This window comes from Dendropsophus ebraccatus, chromosome 5 (assembly GCF_027789765.1).
Source record: "Dendropsophus ebraccatus isolate aDenEbr1 chromosome 5, aDenEbr1.pat, whole genome shotgun sequence".
Lineage (NCBI taxonomy): Eukaryota > Metazoa > Chordata > Amphibia > Anura > Hylidae > Dendropsophus > Dendropsophus ebraccatus.
The window spans coordinates 8,767,286-8,790,177 of NC_091458.1; the positions used below are offsets into that span (position 1 = coordinate 8,767,286).

Sequence of the window (22,892 nt, forward strand, 5' to 3'; positions counted from 1 at the left end):
GGGGGGGAGGGGTTAAAGGGAGGGGGGCATTGGGAGCTAACGGGGTGGGGTAAAAGGGTGGAGCACGGAGGAGGCAGACAGAGTGGGGGGATAGAAAGGGAGGGGCCAGGGGAGGTTCAACAGGGGGGGGGGCGGGGGAAAGGAGGAGTGGAAGGGCCACGTTAGTATCTAGCATAGCATGTGCATGGGGAGGGAGAATGGTATGCACACTCTCACCACAGTCTGAGGGGCGCAGAGAGAGGGGGGACAATAAGAGAGGGCATTCGCACCTCCACAACACAGTGCGGGACCTAAGCAAATATGCAGGTCGGTAACTGGGCAGGTCTAGGTCAGAGAACAGGGTGACTGAGCAGCCGCAGTAAGCGAGGATCTGAGGAAGTGGTGGCACAACTGCCGTCCTCCGCAATAGTAACTGCCCAGTCACGATGGACAAACCCAGTGACCCTGTGAAGGCATGGTAGCAGCATCTCCCGAGGAGAGCTCCAATAAGGCATCTGCAGTGCCTGATCCTCTGAGAGGAAGGCTACATAACTTTAAAACCTAAACCATAGGAATCCGGATCATAGAGTAACAACAAAAACCCCCTCCCTCCCCCTTCCCCAGAAAACATGAACGAACACCCCACCAACCCCCCCCCCCCCCCCCAAAAACAGTAATACGAACAGTTCCAGTAGCTACCAATCAGGAGGTAGTCTGGTGCCTCCTGTCACGTCCAGATCCCGAAAGGGGCAGGTACGAAGTGGGGGGGGAGGAATGGGGAGGGAGGGGGAGAGGGAAAGGAGGGGAGGGAGGGGGGAAGGGGAAAGGGGGGGGAGGGGGAGGGAGGGGGAGGAGGAGGGGGGGGGAGGGGGAGGGAGGGGGAGGAGGAGGGGGGGGGGAGGAGGAAGAGGAGAGGGAGGGGGAGGAGCAGGGATGAGGGGAAGGCGGGGATAGGGGAGTCCAGTTGAGGGCTAGGGAAAAGGGCTAGGAACTGCCCAGGTGGCACGGCAGTCATGAAGGTAGGCACATTGCGGCATCTTCGCCCTGGCGTCAGAGCAGGGTAGTGTGTGTAGCCGGAGGTGCAGGGGTGTCTCGCTTAGCCTCTCAGCAAGGTCCTCAGGTGGAGCAGGAGCGTTTAGGTGGAGGGGTTCTCACGTGTTTGATCCCTGCGAGTTGCCGCCGGCTGACGAACCGGAGAATGGAGGTCCCTCGGGCGAGGGGAGCGGGAACTTCGTCGGCGCGGAGATCGAGATCTCCGTGTCTCTGAGCGAGGTGAGCGGCCTCCCTGTTGCAGCCCCGAGGCGGGAGGTGGGAGAGTCGGCAAGGTCCAGTCAGGCAGTCTCAGGTCACCGTGATCTAGCAGCTGTAGCGCGCCGGGTAAATCTGCAGGCGTGCGCAGGATGTAGGTAGTTGTTCCAGATTTTATGATGAGATGGAACGGGTAGCCCCATCTGTAGGAGGCTCCCGATTCCCGGATAATGTCCAGAAGAGGCTTCAGTAGCCGGCGCATGGCCAGAGTGCGTCTGGAGAGATCAGGCAGGAGGGTGACTTCAGCCCCTTCAAAGGTCAGGGGGGCCAGTTCCCAGGCACGTTGGAGCAGTGCCTCCTTCTGTTGGAAGTAATGCACGCGGCAGAGGACGTCCCTGGGACGATTCCTGTCTTGTGAACGTGGGCCCGCCACTCTGTGCGTGCGATCAAGTTCTATGTAAGTGTCCTCAGGGTCCCCCAGGTACTTGTTGAATATATACCTCACCGCCCCAACCAGACGATCCTGGCCAATCTCCTCCGAGAGGCCCCTTATCTTCACATTGTTGCGGCGCCCCCGATTTTCCAGATCATCCACGTGTAAAGTCAGGTCTCGCAGAGCAGCTTCCTGTGCGTCCACGCGGGGGGTCAGCTCATGTACCGCCTGGTCCAGAGCGGTGTGACGGGTCTCCAGCCCCGTTACAGCGGCAGCGACCACTGTCATGGTGGATTTGAGGTCCGCCATATCCTCCCCATGCCTCTCCTCTATACGGGCCAGTTGCATCGTGAGGTCATTGCGGGTCGGGAGGGCCTGCAGGAGGGACCGGACTTCAGTCAGGAGTTGCGCTGGGATTAACGAGGGGCATGAGTCCCCGGTAGAAAGACCCATGGAGGTCAGATCCGACTCACCGGGGGTCCGCAGTATCTCCGGCAGTGTCTGGCTTAGCTCAGGAAAAGCAGGGGCCGTCTTCAGTGTCGTGCTTCTGGTCACAGGTGCAGCGGCCATCTTGCTGCGCTGCCGGACCGCAGACTGAGTAAGCCTCTCCGAGCGGGCAAAGCGGGCCAGGAACTCCTGGGGTGACGCCACGGGTGTCGAGGGGGTCTTCCGAGAGCCGGTGGGCATAACGGGGTAAAGTTAGATAGAGGTAAAGTCCTGGTAATGAGGAGCTGTGCCCGGAGCTAAGAGCTAGCACGTCCTCACACAGCCATGCTCAAGCCACGTCTACCTTGAGGTTTTTATATCGTATTTGTTATATGCTTAACAGCTGTCTGAAGCAGGAATGCTGTATGTTATTCAGGGATGCAATATATGATACGTCCACTAGGTGGTGTAGTTGCACTGTGAAAGAATATGCAGGGTGAACGTAATATGCTTGCAGAAGCACAATATGGAGGATTTTACTCGTGCTTTATATAGTATGATTGCAGTTTAGCTGTTCCTTTACTGTATGTTTTACTTAGGTTTCAGCTGCTGCTAGACAGAACCGTTGTTCAGTATAGGGGAACTCTCTTCACATCAGGGTTAATGTCTTATGGAGCAGTCCTCCTATTTTTGGCAGAAGTGTGAGCCCCTGCTTTCACACAGCAGCAGCCCACCTTCACTGATTATGCTGGCTGGAGAGGGATATTACAGGGTTTTCCCCTTATATCTGGCTTCTATGCCGGCACCACACTTCCCCCATGCTCCCCGTCCATGGCCGCCGGACCGGAAGTGCGCAGCTGTTATTACTGCCTGACCAGTAATGCCGTCAGCAAAGGCTCACTGGTCCCCTGGAGTACCTGGTGGTCCGTGCGGGCGCTTGTGCGGTCCAGGTGGCAGTTTGCTGCTGCTTGGGAAGGTCTGTGTCCTCAGGTGCTGTGGTTGCTCTTCCGTCCGCGGCCGCCGAACCGGAAGTGCTCGTTCCCGGCTTCCGGCTGCTACTCGAGGCCGGGGATGCGGCAGTGCTTGTAGGCCCGGACTGAAAAAATGCTCCAAAATCTTCAGGAGCGGCTCATAATGTGCCCTGGGGGCCGCTTATGCCGTGGAGAGGTTCACAGGCTGTAAAAATATCTTTTTTGCTGTCCCACGTCGCTGTTATGCCGCTTTGTCCCTGGAGCTGGATTAACCTGCAGCCATCGGTCTCGGTAGCCAAGCCACGCCCCTCAGGCTCAAGATTTTTAATTAAAAGTAATTTACAAATATATATAAATTTCTGACACCAGTTGATTTAACCCTTAGGGGAAACAGCCAGTTTTCCTTTTTGCACTTTCGTTTTTTCCTCCTTGTGTATATAGCGGCGGGCCCCATATCCATCCATCCATCCAATATTTACAATCACTTGAGACACCACTAGCATACACAAACACACACTTACTGACACAGACACTACTGGGTGACATACACATTACTGACTAACACACACACAGTACTAAATGAATGACACACATTACTAACACACACACACACACATATTACTAAATGACACACATTACTGACTAAGGCTAGGTTCACACTATGTAACTGTGCGGCTGTATTTTTTATGCGGCTGTAAATGTGCGGATGAAACTACGGCCGTGGGAAAAAATAGACATGCGGCTCAAAACATACGGTCATTTACTTGGAAATCTGGTTAAACTAAAAAGAACAAATAAAATCTTAAGAAAGTGATGCAAACACCTCTGGATGCATCTGGGAAAGCAGGGAACACAGTTTACATGAATTGCTATTACCGGGGTTTGCGATCCTCTGCACTATAGCCGATGTCTCTAATAGTTAATATATTAAAATAATAAAACACATTTTCGTTGTAATAAAGTCCCTTTCGTTGTTCAATAATTAAATTTAAACGATTCCATCATTTTGCAATTAAATATACTGTTAAAATAAATATATATATAAATAAATGTATATTTATATATATATTTATTTTTTGACAGTATATTTAATTGCACAATGATGGATTCGTTAGAATTAAATTATTGAACAACGAAACTGAATTTATTTCATGGAAAATGTGTTTTATTAATTAAATATTAATTAGTACAGGAAGCTCCATAAGCCGTTAATTCATATTGCAGGCAATAGAGCATTCTGTACTAATCATCACTTTACTTTAATTAAAACATCAAATGTTTCTTCTAATTATGTTGTGACAATAGCATTATTAGAAGAAACATTTAGAATTATATGTGCGCTCAGCTGATTGGCTGATCGGCTGAGCGCACATATAATTAGCAGGTCCGCAGTACAGTGACTTCATTGTGCTGCGGACCAGCGAAGAGGACACATCGGGGTGAGTATAGAGCTCTCCCCACCCCCTCCCCAGCAAGGGGGGGTCAGTTAACCCCTTCCTTGCTGGGATGGGTGCAGTCTGACATCAGTCTGGCCCCCAAGGGGTTAAGGGGGATGCAATACATACTCCCTTAACCCCTTGGGGGCCAGACTGTAAGCAGCGATCTGTAAAGATGCTGCATACTGTAAGGTGCACAACACCGCTCACAATGATGGGTGTTGTGCTCCTGTTTGTGTGATTCTCCCTTTTTGTTTTTCAGATATCGGTATCCTGGGGATTACGTCGGATTCCGTGGACTACGTCGATGACCAGCGTTTTTTTTTTTTTTTTTTAATAAAATGGTCAATGAGGGGTGTGGGGGTGTTTTTATTTGAATAAAATTTTTTTTTAACTTGTGTCTTGTCTTTATTTCTTTACTTTATAGACTTAGTAGTGGAAGCCGTCTAATAGACAGAATCCATTACTAAGTTGGGGCCTAGTGTTAGCCGGTATAAAATGGCTAACACTAACCCCCCATTATTACCCCAGTACCCAATGCCACCAGGGGTACTGGGAAGAGCCGGGTGCCAGTGGTCCCGGAGCGTCAAAATTGGCGCTCCTGGACCGGGCGGCAGCAGGCTGGTAAGATTTAGGCTGGGGAGGGCCTAAACCAATGGCTCTTCCCACCCTGGTGTTACCAGGCTGCTGTCGTTTGGTTTTTAACCCGGCTGGTTATAAAAATAGGGGGGACCCTATGCGTTTTTTTTTAAAAAAAATAAATAATTAATTAAAAAAAAACGCATAGGGTCCCCCCTATTTTTATAACCAGCCGGGTTAAAAACCAAACGACAGCAGCCTGGTAACACCAGGGTGGGAAGAGCCATTGGTTTAGGCCCTCCCCAGCCTAAATCTTACCAGCCTGCTGCCGCCCGGTCCAGGAGCGCCAATTTTGACGCTCCGGGACCACTGGCACCCGGCTCTTCCCAGTACCCCTGGTGGCATTGGGTACTGGGGTAATAATGGGGGGTTAGTGTTAGCCATTTTATACCGGCTAACACTAGGCCCCAACTTAGTAATGGATTCCGTCTATTAGACGGCTTCCACTACTAAGTCTATAAAGTAAAGAAATAAAGACAAGACACAAGTTAAAAAAATTTTTTATTCAAATAAAAACACCCCCACACCCCTCATTGACCATTTTATTAAAAAAATAAATAAAAAAACACTGGTCATTGACGTAGTCCACGGAATCCGACGTAATCCCCAGGATACCGATATCTGAAAAACAAAAAGGGAGAAACACACAAAAAACACACAAACAGGAGCACAACACCCATCATTGTGAGCGGTGTTGTGCACCTTACAGTATGCAGCATCTTTACAGATCGCTGCTTACAGTCTGGCCCCCAAGGGGTTAAGGGAGTATGTATTGCATCCCCCTTAACCCCTTGGGGGCCAGACTGATGTCAGACTGCACCCATCCCAGCAAGGAAGGGGTTAACTGACCCCCCCTTCCTTGCTGGGAGGGGTGCAGTGCTGGGGAGGGGGTGGGGAGAGCTCTATACTCACCCCGATGTTGTCTCTTCGCTGGTCCACAGCACAATGAAGTCACTGTACTGCGGACCGGCTCATTATATGTGCGCTCAGCCGAACAGCCAATCAGCTGAGCGCACATATAATTCTAAATGTTTCTTCTAATAATGCTATTGTGATAACATAATTAGAAGAAACATTTGATGTTTTCATTAAAGTAAAGTGATGATTAGTACAGAAAGCTCTATTGCCGGGAATATGAATTAACGGCTTATGGAGCTTCCTGTAATAATTAATATTTAATTAATAAAACACATTTTCGATTAAATAAATTCTGTTTCGTTGTTCAATAATTTAATTCTAACGAATCCATCATTGTGCAATTAAATATACTGTCAAAAAATAAATATATATATATATAAATATACATTTATTTATATATATATTTATTTTAACAGTATATTTAATTGCAAAATGATGGATTCGTTAGAATTAAATTATTGACCAACGAAAGTGTCTTTATTACAAAGAAAATGTGTTTTATTAATTTAATATATTAACTATTAGAGGCATCGGCATTCGGCATCATTGCCGGCTATTTTTGAAGTACTCCATACGGACCGCCTGTGAATCCACGGCCGCGTTTCCAGCCGCAAACAATGGTCTTGTTCATTTTTTACGGGTCCGTTTACGATCGGGCCGTAGGCTCATACATAGTGTGCACTGTGCAGCTGTATATCCTATACTTTCCAGCGTACGCATGAACCACCAAAAATACCGCCGCACAATTACAGCCGCAAATACAGCCGCACAATTACATAGTCTGAACCTGGCCTAAAGGTGCGTTTACACGTAACGATTATCGTGCGAATTTGCGCGATAACGATCTAATTCGAACGATAATCGTACGTGTAAACGCAGCAAACGATCGAACGACGCACTATAAATCGTACATTTTGATCTTTCAACAGGTTATCAAATCGTTGTTCGTCGTACGCAAAAAATTCGCAAATCGTTCCGTGTGAACAGTCGTTCGCCGATTTAACACACACATTACTGACTGACACACACTGACTGATTCACACACCAATTTCTGACTGACACACAGACATTACTGACTGACATACCCACACACCACTTACAGCCCAGTCTTCTCCCTCTTTCTCTCTGCCCCACTGATCTCCACACTATAATTAGGTTGAGGACCTTCTGGTCATGTGATCAGGTCCTTCATCCCTCTCTCTCTCTCTCTGGCAGCTCCTGCTCTTTCTCTGTCTTCTGATGTTCAGGCCCCTTACCCTGCACTACAGTGAGCGGACTGAATATCAGAACACCGGGCCCCTCTGCCTCTCTGGGCCCTCAGCACTTGCCCGGGTAAGCCCTGTGCTGATGCTGGCCCTGGATACAGTTTGCTAAATTATGTATCTAATCTTACCATGTGTGATACTGTCTGCTGAGTAGTGTATCTAATTCCATCATGTGTCAAACTGCCCTCTGAGCTGTCTATCTAATCCTATCATTTGTGATACCGTCTGCTGAGCTATGTATCTAATCCTGTCATGTGTGATACTGTCTGCAGAGCCATGTATCTAGTCTGTTCTTCTAAGCAGTGTATCTAATTCATTAGTGTGTGATACAGTCTACTGAGCTATGTATCTAATCCTATCATATGTCATACTGTCTGCTGAGCTATATATCTAATCTTAATGTGTGATACTGTCTTCTTGGCAGTGTATCTAATCCCGCCATGTGTGATACTGATGCTGTGTGGAAGCGTCACCCACATCTCATCTTCTTATTATTACAGATTGGGTAATAATGATCTACCAGACACTTCCTGCCCCCAGTTGGCCTCTGTAATAAGGAATAACCCCTCCCTGAAGAAACTTGTCCTGTCTCAAAACAATCTGTCTGGTCCTCACTTCAGTGACTTGGCGGAAGCTCTGTCCAGTCCAGCCTGCAGGATAGAGGAATTAGAGTGAGTATAAGAGATACAGTGTACGGGACTGAGCCATGTATCTAATCCTGTCATGTGTGATACTGTCTGCTGAGCCCTGTATATAATCCCATCATATGATACTGTCTACTAAGCCATGTATCTAATCCTATCATCTGTGATACTCAGTGGCGGATTAAATGTTCCCTGGGCCCCGGGCTGTCCACCTAACCTGCCCCCCTCCGGCCACCGCGGCAGGCTGTGTGTGTGTGTGTGTGTGTGTGCGTGCGCTATGGCTGCAACAGGCTTTGTGTATGAGTGCTATGGCTGCAGCAGGCTGTGTGTGTGTGTTTGTGTGTATGCGTGTGCTATGGCTGCAGCAGGCTGTGTGTGTGTGTGTGCTGCAGCTGGTTGTGTGTATGTGTGCTATGGCTACAGCAGGCTGTGTGTGTGTGCTATGGCTGCAGCAGGCTGTGTGTGTGTGTTTATGTGTGTGCTGCAGCAGACTGTGTGTATGTGTGCTATGGCTACAGCAGGCTGTGTGTGTGCTATGGCTGCAGCAGGCTGTGTGTGTGCTATGGCTGCAGCAGGCTGTGTGTGTGTGTGTGTGTGTGTATGCTATGGCTGCAGCAGGCTTGTGTGTGTGTGTGTGCTATGGCATGTCCCCACTGTGACCTCTCTATATCACTATGTGTGACCCCCTCTCTCTATCACTATGGCTGACCTCTATATTACAGGGATCTGGCATTGTCAGTAGTGTTTCTTTGTGTATGGTGAATAGTTAGAAACATAGAAGATTGTCAGCAGGAAAAGACCACCTGCTCCAGTTCTGAGTAGTTCAGGACATGGAGGCTGGAGACTGGCTGCATCCACTGCACACACAGGAGAAGCTGCTGTATATACAGTATTCCTTTATTCCCTCAGAAGTTGCCCCAGGATCATGTAGGACATTAGGGAGAAGCTGCTGAGCCAGTGTGATAAATAACTCCCCTGGTATCTGACTGGCAGGAGTCAGAGTCGAGAGTCAGTCCTGTAAAAAATTCAAGAGTCGGAGTCGTAGTTGGAGTCGGAGCTGCGGCTTACTGACTCCACAGCCCTGATTATTAGGCTGAGGGCTAATAACCCAACTACAACTGCAGGCACTACAATTCCCAGCATATCCCGAGGGCTGCAGACTGTCAGTAAATGCTGGGAATTGTGGTGCCTGCAGCTGATGTAGTTGGGTCCTATACACTAGATGCTTTGTGGCATATAAGAATACATAGATCTGTGGGGGCTCAGTGTAGGGAAGTGACCGCAGAACATCACTAATAGGGGTCACTTTCCTGCACTGAGCCCCCACAGATCTATGTATTGTGATCTCCCACAAAGCATCCAGTGTATAATGCACCTAGGACGCAACTACAACAGCTGCAGGCACTACAACTCCCATCATTTACTGACAGTTTGCAGCCCTCAGGATATGCTGGGAGTTGTAGTGCCTGCAGTTGTAGTTGGGTTCTAGTTTAAAAGTTTGCAGTAGTGTACTGTAGTGACCGCGGGGCTGTGCCAGTACACTACCGCAAAGAATACACTGACCCATTTAGACCCCAATGGTACGAAGGCTCTGCACACTATAGAAGTGATTACAGTGCAGTTACTAATGACTCACAGGTGACATCTTCTCCAATTGCCGTCGCTCACTTCCTGCTTTCTTCTCTATCTGGCGCAGCATCATGAAGACTTCTCCGACCAAAAATCGTCTGCAGGCGGGGAGCTGGGGGTGACTGGGGAAGGGAGACAGCTGGGGGTGACAGGGGGAGCAGCTGGGGTGACAGGGGGAGAAGCTGGGGTGACAGGGGAAGCAGGAAAAGCTGGGGGGCAGGGGGAGCAGCTGGGGTGACAGGGGGAGAAGCTGGGGTGACAGGGGAAGCAGGAAAAGCTGGGGGGCAGGGGGAGCAGCTGGGGTGACAGGGGCCAGGGGGGGACGATGGGGGTGGCAGCAGGGGGAGAAGATGGGGGTGGCAGCAGGGGGAGACAATGGGGGTGGCAGCAGGGAGAGACGATGGGGGTGGCAGCAGGGGGAGAAGATGGGGGTGGCAGCAGGGGGTGAAGATGGGGGTGGCAGCCGGGCGGCAGGTGGAACAAGGGGTACAGCCGGACGGCAGATGGAACAAGGGAAACAGCCGGGCGGCAGGTGGAACAAGGGGTACAGCCGGGCGGCAGGTGGAACAAGGGGTACAGCCGGGCGGCAGGGGGAACAGGGGGTACAGCCGGGCGGCAGGGGAAACAGGGGGTACAGCGGGGCAGCAGGGGGTAGTCGGGCGGCAGGGAGCCAGGGTGAGCTTCCGGCACAGCCTGTCACGCAGGCCGGAAGCTCACAGTGCAGTCCCGCGGTGCCCAAACTTCTCTGCTTGGCGGCGCACATGATGTGACGTCATCACGCCACCAGGAGAGAAGTATGGGCACCGCAAAGCTGAACGCAGAGGTCAGGGAGCAAAGGAAGGAGGGGGAGCTCACGCAGGCACCAGGCAGGGAATCAGAAAGAGTGGGCGGCGCTGGAGCGGACTCCAGTGACAGCGTGCCACAGCAGAACATCACTCGGAGGCCCACTGGCTCCCAAAAGTGATGTGCTGCTGGCGCTGCTATGTAACATCTTAATGTGGGCGGCGCGGCATGGGCCCCGGGCAGCTGCCCACATTATAATCCGCCTCTCGTCATACTGTCTACTAAGCCATGTGTCTAATCCTATCATGTGTGATACTCTCTGCTGAGCCATGTATCTAATCCTAACATGTGAGGTACTGTCTTCTTGGCAGTGTATCTAATCCTGTCATGTGTGATACTAACCCTCTGTGGACGCGTCACCCACATCTCATCTTCTTATTATTACAGGTTGCATAGTAATAACCTACCAGACACTTCCTGCCCCCATTTGGCCTCTGTAATAAGGAATAACCCCTCCCTGAAGAGACTTGACCTGCATGATAACGATCTGTCCGGTCCGCACTTCAGTGACTTGGCGGAAGCTCTGTCCAGTCCAGACTGCAGGATAGAGGAATTAGAGTGAGTATAAGAGATGTATACAGGACTGAGCCATGTATCTTATCCTATCATGTGTGATACACCCTGCTGAGCCATGTATCTAATCCTGTCATATATGATGTCATGTGAGCTGTGTATCTAATCCTATCATGTGTGATAGGATAGGAGGCAGATGTTAGGAGGTAGCACCACTTGTAGTGTGAATAGTACAGTAGATAGGTGACTTGTTATCCAAGATCCTTTTTGTACGCAGTGAATCTGTAGTAAACTTGAATAGGTTTTTTAAAGTAGGTAGCAGCTAGGTGCTGCTACGTGTGTGTGTGTGTGTGTGTATATATTTATATAAAATCTCTACACAGTGGTACCTTGGTTTAGGAGTAACTTGGATTGAGAGCTCACAGTTTTTCAAAATTGGGACTTGGTTTAAGAGCAATGCTTTGGTGTAAGAGCTCCCTGTACTGGGTGGAAGGGGGAGTGGGGGAGGGGCATGGTCTGCATAGCGGGGTCTACAGCACTGTACTCTGACCCAGGAAGCCTTCCCCATCTTCCAAATCATAGCAGATCCCCTTCAGGCTGGGGCTTACATCAGGGGACAGGACTGTGGGGGTAATCTCTCCATAGCTGTAACCCCTCTCTCCCTGGACAGAGAGTGCTGCTATACTGTGCCCACATCTGCCCTGCTCATTCCTTTATGCTCCCTTCAGTCACTGTCAGTCCTCATTGGTCCATGCTGAACACCCCTCCCCCTTCCCCTTTGCTGTCATGTGACCATAGAGACCTCTGACAGCAGCCCTGATTCTCTATTCTAGCCTGTTGTACTACGCTACTGCATTACAGGGATCTGCAGCTCCATCCTGTATCTACAAACTGCTGCTGTGTTATCAGGGTTATACAGTGACTATACATTATACTCCACATGCTGCTATACTGTACAGTAACTTATATATCACATATCCAGCTGCTGTGTTATCAGGGTTATACAGTTACTATACATTATATACCACATGCTGCTATACTGTACAGTAACGTATATATCACATATCCAGCTGCAGTGTTATCAGGGTTATACAGTTACTATACATTATATACCACATGCTGCTATACTGTACAGTAACTTATATATCACATATCCAGCTGCAGTGTTATCAGGGTTATACAGTTACTATACATTATATACCACATGCTGCTATACTGTACAGTAACTTATATATCACATATCTAGCTGCTGTGTTATCAGGGTTATACAGTTACTATACATTATATACAACATGCTGCTATACTGTACAGTAACTTATATATCACATATCCAGCTGCTGTGTTATCAGGGTTATACAGTTACTATACATTATATACCACATGCTGATTGCTATACTGTACAGTAACTTATATATCACATATCCAGCTGCAGTGTTATCAGGGTTATACAGTTACTATACATTATATACCACATGCTGCTATTCTGTACAGTAACTTATATATCACATATCCAGCTGCTGTGTTATCAGGGTTATACAGTTACTATACATTATATACCACATGCTGATTGCTATACTGTACAGTAACTTATATATCACATATCCAGCTGCAGTTTTATCAGGGTTATACAGTTACTATACATTATATACCACATGCTGCTCTACTGTACAGTAACTTATATATCACACATCCAGCTGCTGCTGTGTTATCAGGGTTATACAGTTTCTATACATTATACACCACATGCTGATTGCTATACTGTACAGTAACTTATATATCACATATCCAGCTGCTGCCGTGTTATCAGGGTTATACAGTTACTATACATTATATACCACATGCTGATTGCTATACTGTACAGTAACTTATATATCACATATCCAGCTGCTGCCGTGTTATCAGGGTTATACAGTTACTATACATTATATACCACATGCTGCTCTACTGTACAGTAACTTATATATCACATATCCAGCTGCAGTGTTATCAGGGTTATACAGTTACTATACATTATATACCACATGCTGCTATACTGTACAGTAACTTATATATCACATATCCAGCTGCTGTGTTATCAGGGTTATACAGTTACTATACATTATATACCACATGCTGATTGCTATACTGTACAGTAACTTATATATCACATATCCAGCTGCAGTTTTATCAGGGTTATACAGTTACTATACATTATATACCACATGCTGCTCTACTGTACAGTAACTTATATATCACATATCCAGCTGCTGCTGTGTTATCATGGTGATACAGTTACTATACATTATACACCACATGCTGCTATACTGTACAGTAACTTATATATCACATATCCAGCTGCTGTGTTATCAGGGTTATACAGTTACTATACACTATACACCACATGCTGATTGCTATACTGTACAGTAACTTATATATCACATATCCAGCTGCTGCTGTGTTATCAGGGTTATACAGTTACTATACATTATATACCACATGCTGCTATACTGTACAGCAACTTATATATCACATATCCAGCTGCTGCTGTGTTATCAGGGTTATACAGTTTCTATACATTATACACCACATGCTGATTGCTATACTGTACAGTAACTTATATATCACATTTCCAGCTGCTGCTGTGTTATCAGGGTTAAACAGTTACTATACATTATACACCACATGCTGCTATACTGTACAGTAACTTATATATCACATATCCAGCTGCTGTGTTATCAGGGTTATACAGTTACTATACATTATATACCACATGCTGCTATAGTGTACAGTAACTTATATATCACATATCCAGCTGCTGCTGTGTTATCAGGGTTATACAGTTACTATACATTATATACCACATGCTGCTATACTGCACAGTAACTTATATATCACATATCCAGCTGCTGCTGTGTTATCAGGGTTATGCAGTTACTATACATTATATACCACATGCTGATTGCTATACTGTACAGTAACTTATATATCACATATCCAGCTGCTGCAGTGTTATCAGGGTTATACAGTTACTATACATTATACACCACATGCTGCTATACTGTACAGTAACTTATATATCACATATCCAGCTGCTGCCGTGTTATCAGGGTTATACAGTTACTATACATTATATACCACATGCTGCTATACTGTACAGTAACTTATATATCACATATCCAGCTGCTGCTGTGTTATCAGGGTTATACAGTTTCTATACATTATACACCACATGCTGATTGCTATACTGTACAGTAACTTATATATCACATTTCCAGCTGCTGCTGTGTTATCAGGGTTATACAGTTACTATACATTATACACCACATGCTGCTATACTGTACAGAAACGTATATATTACATATCCAGCTGCTGTGTTATCAGGGTTATACAGTTACTATACATTATACACCACATGCTGCTATACTGTACAGTAACTTATATATCACATATCCAGCTGCTGTGTTATCAGGGTTATACAGTTACTATACACTATACACCACATGCTGATTGCTATACTGTACAGTAACTTATATATCACATATCCAGCTGCTGCTGTGTTATCAGGGTTATACAGTTACTATACATTATATACCACATGCTGCTATACTGTACAGCAACTTATATATCACATATCCAGCTGCAGTGTTATCAGGGTTATACAGTTACTATACATTATATACCACATGCTGCTATACTGTACAGTAACTTATATATCACATATCCAGCTGCTGCTGTGTTATCAGGGTTATACAGTTTCTATACATTATACACCACATGCTGCCATACTGCACAGTAACTTATATATCATATATCCAGCTGCTGTGTTATCAGGGTTATACAGTTACTATACATTATATACCACATGCTGTTATACTGTACAGTAACTAATAAGTCACATATCCAGCTGCTGTGTTATCAGGGTTATACAGTTACTATACATTATATACCACATGCTGCTATACTGTACAGTAACTTATATATCACATATCCAGCTGCTGTGTTATCAGGGTTATACAGTTACTATACATTATACACCACATGCTGCTATACTGTACAGTAACTTATATATCACATATCCAGCTGCTGTGTTATCAGGGTTATACAGTTACTATACATTATACACCACATGCTGCTATACTGTACAGTAACTTATATATTACATATCCAGCTGCTGTGTTATCAGGGTTATACAGTTACTATACATTATACGCCACATGCTGATTGTTATACTGTACAGTAACTTATATATCACATATCCAGCTGCAGTGTTATCAGGGTTATACAGTTACTATACATTATACACCACATGCTGCTATACTGTACAGTAACTTATATATCACATATCCAGCTGCTGTGTTATCAGGTTATATATTTACTATACATTATACACCACATGCTGATTGCTATGCTGTACAGTAACTTTGTTTGTTTCATTAGTTTTACATGTTATTCAAAATATATAATTATTATTTTTGGGATGTGGAACCAATTTTCTGTATTTCAATGATTTCTTATGGGAAAATTTGCTTTGGTGTAAGAGTAGATTTGGATTACAAGCACAGTCCCGGAACGAATTATGCTCGTAATCCAAGGCAACACTGTATGTATGTATATGCTGTGTATCTAATCCTATCATGTGTGATAACGTTTACTGAACTCAGTTTCTGAAGTTATCATGTGTCATACTGTTTATTGAGCATTGTATCTTACCCTATCATGTGTGATACTGTCTGATAAACTGTGTAGCTAACCCTGTCATGTGTGATACTGACTGCTGAACTGTGTATCTAATCCTGTCATGTGTTATACTGTCTTCTTGACAGTGTATGTAATCCTGTCATGTGTGATACTGTTTGCTGAGCCATGTATCTAATCTTGTCTGCTGAGTAGTATTTCTGTTGCAGTGAAATTATAGAATTCAGGGATTTGATCAAATCCCAGGAAATGATGAAATAGCCAAGCCCTTGGCTGAAAGGGAAATGGAATGAATGAGTCAGGAGTCGCCCGGCTCTATATTTATTAAGTAACACGACAATAGTAATTGAAACAAAGGCGGACAGGGGAGCAGAGCAGGGAGCAGGAGGCATCATCACACAGCACATGGGACTGGAGGAAGACAGGGGAGCAGAGCAGGGAGCAGGAGGCAGCATCACACAGCACATGGGACTGGAGGAGGACAGGGGAGCAGAGCCGGGAGCAGGAGGCATCATCACACAGCACATGGGACTGGAGGAGGACAGGGGAGCAGAGCCGGGAGCAGGAGGCATCATCACACAGCACATGGGACTGGAGGAGGACAGAGGAGATGAGCCGGGAGCAGGAGGCATCATCACACAGCACATGGGACTGGAGGAGGACAGGGGAGCAGAGCCGAGAGCAGGAGGCATCATCACACAGCACATGGGACTGGAGGAGGACAGGGGAGCAGAGCCGAGAGCAGGAGGCAGCATCACACAGCACATGGGACTGGAGGAGGACAGGGGAGCAGAGCCGGGAGCAGGAGGCATCATCACACAGCACATGGGACTGGAGGAGGTCAGAGGAGATGAGCCGGGAGCAGGAGGCATCATCACACAGCACATGGGACTGGAGAAGGACAGGGGAGCAGAGCCGAGAGCAGGAGGCATCATCACACAGCACATGGGACTGGAGGAGGACAGGGGAGCAGAGCCGGGAGCCGGAGGCATCATCACACAGCGGACAGGGGAGCAGAGCTGGGAGCAGGAGGCATCATCACACAGCGGACAGGGGAGCAGAGCTGGGAGCAGGAGGCATCATCACACAGCACATGGGACTGGAGGAGGACAGAGGAGATGAGCCGGCAGCAGGAGGCATCATCACACAGCGGACAGGGGAGCAGAGCTGGGAGCAGGAGGCATCATCACACAGCACACGGGACTGGAGGAGGACAGGGGAGCAGAGCTGGGAGCAGGAGGCATCATCACACAGCACACGGGACTGGAGGAGGACAGGGGAGCAGAGGCGGGAGCCGGAGGCATCATCACACAGCGGACAGGGGAGCAAAGCTGGGAGCAGGAGGCATCATCACACAGCGGACAGGGGAGCAGAGCTGGGAGCAGGAGGCATCATCACACAGCACACGGGACTGGAGGAGGACAGGGGAGCAGAGCCGGGAGCCGGAGGCATCATCACACAGCGGACAGGGGAGCAGAGCTGGGAGCAGGAGGCATCATCACACAGCGGACAGGGGAGCAGAGCTGGGAGCAGGAGGCATCATCACACAGCGGACAGGGGAGCAGAGCTGGGAGCAGGAGGCATCATCACACAGCACACGGGACTAGAGGCGGACAGGGGAGCAGAGTCGGGAGCTGGAGGCAGCATCACGCAGTAAGCGGGGAGAAGGAGGTATGTTGCTGGGGGAATGATAGAATTTCATTCCATCATTTCCCTGAAAGGGGTAAGGGATTTGATCAAATCACTGACTTTCTTCAGGGAAATGATGGAAGGCTTGGCCATCTCATCATTTCCCGGGATTTGATCAAATCCCTGATTTTATCATTTCACTGCAACATATCTAATCCCATCATGTGTGATATTGTTTGCTGAGCAGTGTTTTGGATTATGTCATGTGTGATACTGTCTGCTGAGCAGTGTATCTAATCCCATCATGTGTCAAACTGTCTTCTGAGCTGTGTATCTAATCCTATCATGTGTGATACTGTCTTCTGAGCTGTGTATCTAATCTTATCATTTGTAATACTATCTACCGAGCCATGTATCTAATCCTGTCATGTGATAGTGTCTGCAGAGCCAGGTAACTTATCTGTTAAGCAGTGTATCTAATCCAACTATATGTGATACAGTCTGCTGAACTCAGTTTGTAATCCTCGTGTGATATTGTCTGTTGAGCTATGTATCTAAACCTAACGTGTGATACTGTCTTCTTGGCAGTGTATCTAATCCTGCCATGTGTGATACTAATGCTCTGTGGAGGCATCACCCACATCTCATCTTATTATTATTACAGCTTGCGTAGTAATAATCTACCAGACACTTCCTGCCCCCAGTTGGCGTCTGTAATAAGGAATAACCCCTCCCTGAAGACACTTTACCTGTCTGAGAACTGCCTTTCCGGTCCGCACTTCAGTGACTTGGTGGAAGCTCTGTCCAATCCAGCCTGCAGGATAGAGATACTAGGGTGAGTATAAGAGATGTGTACAGGACTGAGCCATGTATCTAATCTTATCATGTGTGATACTGTCTGCTGAGTCATGTATCTAATCCTATCATGTGTGATATTGTCTGTTGAGTGATGTATCTAATCCTATCATATTTGATACTGTCAACTGAGCCATGCGCCGTGGCCCGGGTTGCTGGTACTGATGTTGGGCCTGATGGTGGGTTTGGTGTTTTGGGGGCTGCTTGGTCTTTGCACCACCTAATGCCCTCCAGTGTTGGGCGACCTGTCCTTGAGGGTGACACAAGCCCCAGACCCTGTTTCCTGGGATGAGCGGTATGCTGAGTGTTGCTTGAGGGAAAACTGTGTCTAGGTCTCGCTTATACATGTGCTCTGCTCAACTTCTAGACCACAACTAACTGGACACTTCCTCTACCCATGCAACTTCCTTCCTACAGTACATATTAGGTGTGCTGTGAGTGGGTGAGGAGGGTGTGCGAAAGTGTAAAGAGAAAGATGATAGGTTAGGAAGAGAAAGAACTCTCATTGGTGTATAGATCCATGTGGTGCATAAGAAAAACAATAACCCTTTAGCTTCTACAGCTGTGCAATATCTGGATACAGTTAAACATAACAACGACACCTAGTGGTAAAACTCTGGTACTACTACATTACCACTTACACATACAAGTACAGACTTTTGTGAAGGGTGTAACCAATAGCAACACCCGTGGTGGGACACCACACAGTAACACCCAGAGATGACAGAGTGCCAGAGATGACAGTGCCTCTTAAAACTTGTAAACTTTACTTGAAAAAGCTATCTTACTGTAAACAGTCACAAACAGTGCTCAGGTGCAAAAATAATAACAATAGTCCAACAGGTAGGTAGATGAGTTGATAGCAGAAACGACAACATGAGATAGGGACCAGATAGAAGGGCCCTTACCTAATGTACTAAGTTCTCTGCCGGAAGGTAGTGAAGAGTTTGAAGAAATCCTCGTTCTCACATATGGATGAGTCTAGTTATCTCACTTAACCGCCTTCTGCCCCACAGTGTCAGGTGATCCATCCTACTGGGGTAGAACGAGTCCCAGGTCCGTGCTCTGGGTGGAGCTGGCTGATGGTGTCCTTCCTACAAAGGCTGAGCACTTGTCACTATAGAGCGGCTGAACTTGCACTGTGATCTACTCCAGGTCCAGTCTTGAGTTTGTCTGTCACTTTTCTAATGTGGTCGACTGTCCTCTCCGGTTTCCGTAGGGGTCTGGTCTAGCACCCCATGAAGGTTAGGAAGATAGTGGCAGGAACAACTAAATACACATTCAGCCTGCCCTGTAGCCAGGCACTAACTTCTCTACTACTAAAGGGAAGTAGTCACAATAAAGAAGTGTGTGTGTAGCTAGACCTAGTGTTATCTGCAGCTGTGCTGTGTGAGTGTGACATCTAGTGGTTGGAGTAACCTGTGACACTAGAGGGATAGAGTTTTAACAAGGTGTAATGGTGCATTTATACAGACAGATTTATCTGACAGGTATTTGAAGTCAAAGTCAGATCAGAGCCGTATCTGCCATGAGGCGAAGTGAAGACTTCGCCTCAGGCGGCAGATCACACAGCCCTTGAGGGGGCGGCATAAGCCTCCCCTGCACTCACCATGTCGGGACTGGCTGTGCCTGATGACAGCCCGACCTCATTACACTGCTCCAGAGGAAGGAGGAGATCTGCTGCACAAGGCACAGTATACAGGGGGTTACAGGACAGTCCCATCCCCCTGCAGGAGGAAGCTCCACACACACACACAGCCCAGCAACATACAGGAGAGGAGAGGACTATATAAGTACCTCACTGTATTACAGCATGTGTTTGTGTATATATGTGCCTGAGTGTGTGTATATGTGACTGTATGGGGAACATTTATTAAGTCCGTCGTTTTTTATGCCGGACTTATAAATGTCCCCGCATCTCCGGCGCTACAGGGATTTATGTACCAGACTTTGTGTATATGTGACTGTGTGTATATATGTACCAGACTATGTGTATATGTGACTGTATGTGTATATATGTACCAGACTGTGTGGATATGTGACTGTATGTGTATATATGTACCAGACTGTGTGGATATGTGACTGTATGTGTATATATGTACCTGACTGTGTATATAATTACCAGACTGTGTGTATATGTGACTGTATGTGTTTATGTGACTATATGTGCATATATGTGGCTGGCTGTGTATCTATATGTATACTGGATTTGGCCAGTAAGTATGGTGGCAATCTGTATGGTTGTATTTTTTGTATACTATATGGACCATACACTTTGCCAAGTATTTGACCATACGCATTTAAAATGCGTTTGTTTTGGCACAGAAACAGTCCCCATTGTCTGCAGAGGATCCAGTCCACTTACAGTACTTATGATCTAGTGCCAACAAATTCCACAGACTGAGATTTCTCCTCTTTCCAATCCATTCCTGGCTTTGGCTTCAACAATCAGTCAAATTAATTTGTCTGTGTAAACACACCATAAGAAGAGAAAAGAAAACACGCAGTGGGACACTACACATGTATCTAATATAGTGATGAGCGAGTAGTGAAATATTCGAAATCTCAAAAATTCTATTTGAACAGACCACGATTCAACGATTCGATTCAACTAATCGAACCCATTTAAAGTCTATGGGAGAAAAATGCTTGTTTCTTGGTAACCTCAAAAAGGTCGAATTTAGGTTTCCAAGTTCCCAATGACACCTCAGAAATTGATGCCAACACCTCTGGATGGAACTGGGACAGCAGGGGAAGCATGCCGGGGGGCATCTAATATGCCCAAGTCTCAGCATAACGTTATTATAACAGCCTGTCTACAACACACTCCAAGCACAATATTACCTCTAGGAAAATTGGAAAAAACGCCAGGAAACCTTCTTTCCTCTACATTATTATGGACAGAAAGACAAATTGTAGGCAAAAGAAACATTTTCCTGCACCCCTTTAATTCATGCTGCCATGAAAACCACAGATGGCAGTCTGGGGTACCACCTGGGGCCCAGGGATATTGCCTACATTATAACCCCGCCTGTCCGGCTGCATAACAGCGGCATGGTCACCCGCCGCTGGGCTGTGCTCTGGTCCTATTAACTGTGAGTGTTCCCAATGAACGCTCACAGTGAAACGATGCGGCCACGGCGCCTTGGCTGGCAGAGAGAAGAGCTATTGGCCCTTCACTCTGCCAGACACTCTTGTGGCCGGAAACAGCATTATATCGCCGGTCACAAAATAGATATAGGACACATGATAGATAAATTTATAGAGAGGTTTTGATATCAATAATCCACTGTTGAGAACAGTGCGCTGCCATTTTTCCTTAGTTTGGGCATGGCTAGTGGGGTGGAGGCGGGGCTAAGTAACGCTGTTACAGCAAAGGTCCACTTGACCACCAACACGTGGACAAGCGCTTGTGGCTAGAGACGCTACATCTACCTGACGGCACACTGGGTAAACATTCTGGAGACGGGAACTAGGTTTCATCCAGGGATGGGCTATCTTCTACCCCTACCCTAAGTTTGCTGGACTTGTTTCTATGACAGGTTACGCTACCCTCTTTGACAGCTCAGAGAACCCCTCCATCTCGATTTTTGTTTAATATGTCCACCACTCAGTCATGCAGACAGTCTAGTCTTGTCAATAGCCAAGAGTTTGGACCGCAGGAGCGTCACTATAACCCTTCTTTCTCCCCCCTGCTCAATGTTACCAACTGAGTGATCCCACACTTGCCCACTCTCAGGAACTCTTCTCTGGTCCCTTTCCTAAGTTTAAATCCTTGCAAATTCAGTAGCGGGGAAGTGGAGGCATGTGTAGCAGCGCAAAAGGCAGGAAGAGGCAGTGGGTTGGGCAGAAGCAGAGGACAGTCCATACGGAGAAGGCAAGCTAAGGGCAGCAGGGCCACAGCTCTTCCCCGTAGAAGGCCCCAGCGCAAAGCTCCCCATCGAGGGCTCATTCTTCCTTGTTGTGGAGATATTTTAACGTTCCGCAACCCTTTTAAACAGTTTGGAGAACCCTTCCTCCTCCTGAACCACTGGCTTAATGGGCAATTAAAAAAAAATTTTTAGGCGGCACAACAAGACTGAACCCAGGGTGTCGGAATTTCAACTTTTGGAGAGTTCACCTAAAGAGACTGAAATTCAATTTTTCGAAGGATTGACCCAGGGGTTTAAATTACATTTTTTGGCGAATTCACCTAAAGGGACTCATATTCAATTTTTTAAATGTTCAACCAAGTTTGACATAATGCACCAGCAGATACGTAGCATTGTTGTTTATTTTTTTTTTACTGTGTGCAGAGCGCAATATAGCGTACCGCGACAACTTTTAGCTAACAGTAGCTCAGCAAACACTGGCTTATACAGTATAGTTGTGAAACTTGACCTATGGCACCAGCAGATACGTAGGTACGTTTAGCTAGCAGTAGCAGAGTAAACAGTGGCTTATATAGTATATTCATCAAACTTGACGTATGGCGTTATTTTTTCTTTAATGTGCGCAGAGCCCAATAAATTGCACTGCGACGAATTTTAGCTAATATTAGCTAAGCTAACACTGGCGTATACGGTATAGTTATCAAACTTGATGTATGGTGGCAGCTAGGGATGGTCCGAACCTGGTTCGGGTCGGGTTCATATGAACCCGAACTCTCCGTAATGATTCCCGCTGCCTGGCGGCTCCGTGCAGCAGGCGGATCCAGCGAGAGGACCGCCTGGAAAACTGGGATACAGCCTATGGAGCGGGCAGACAGTGGGAATCTGATGCCGAGCGTTCGGGTTCATACGAACCCGAAC

The 22,892-nt window shown here is 46.9% G+C and overlaps 1 protein-coding gene across 1 annotated transcript in view; it reads left to right on the plus strand.

Moving 5' to 3' along the window:
- LOC138793990 (NACHT, LRR and PYD domains-containing protein 3-like) overlaps window positions 1-22,892 on the plus strand; it is a 90,316-nt gene that overhangs the window by 56,375 nt on the left and 11,049 nt on the right. The window contains exons 9-11 of the mRNA XM_069972755.1: window positions 7,816-7,986; window positions 10,819-10,989; window positions 17,912-18,082. Of these exons, the coding sequence (XP_069828856.1) occupies window positions 7,816-7,986; window positions 10,819-10,989; window positions 17,912-18,082 (513 nt within the window). The remainder of the gene's footprint in view (window positions 1-7,815; window positions 7,987-10,818; window positions 10,990-17,911; window positions 18,083-22,892) is intronic.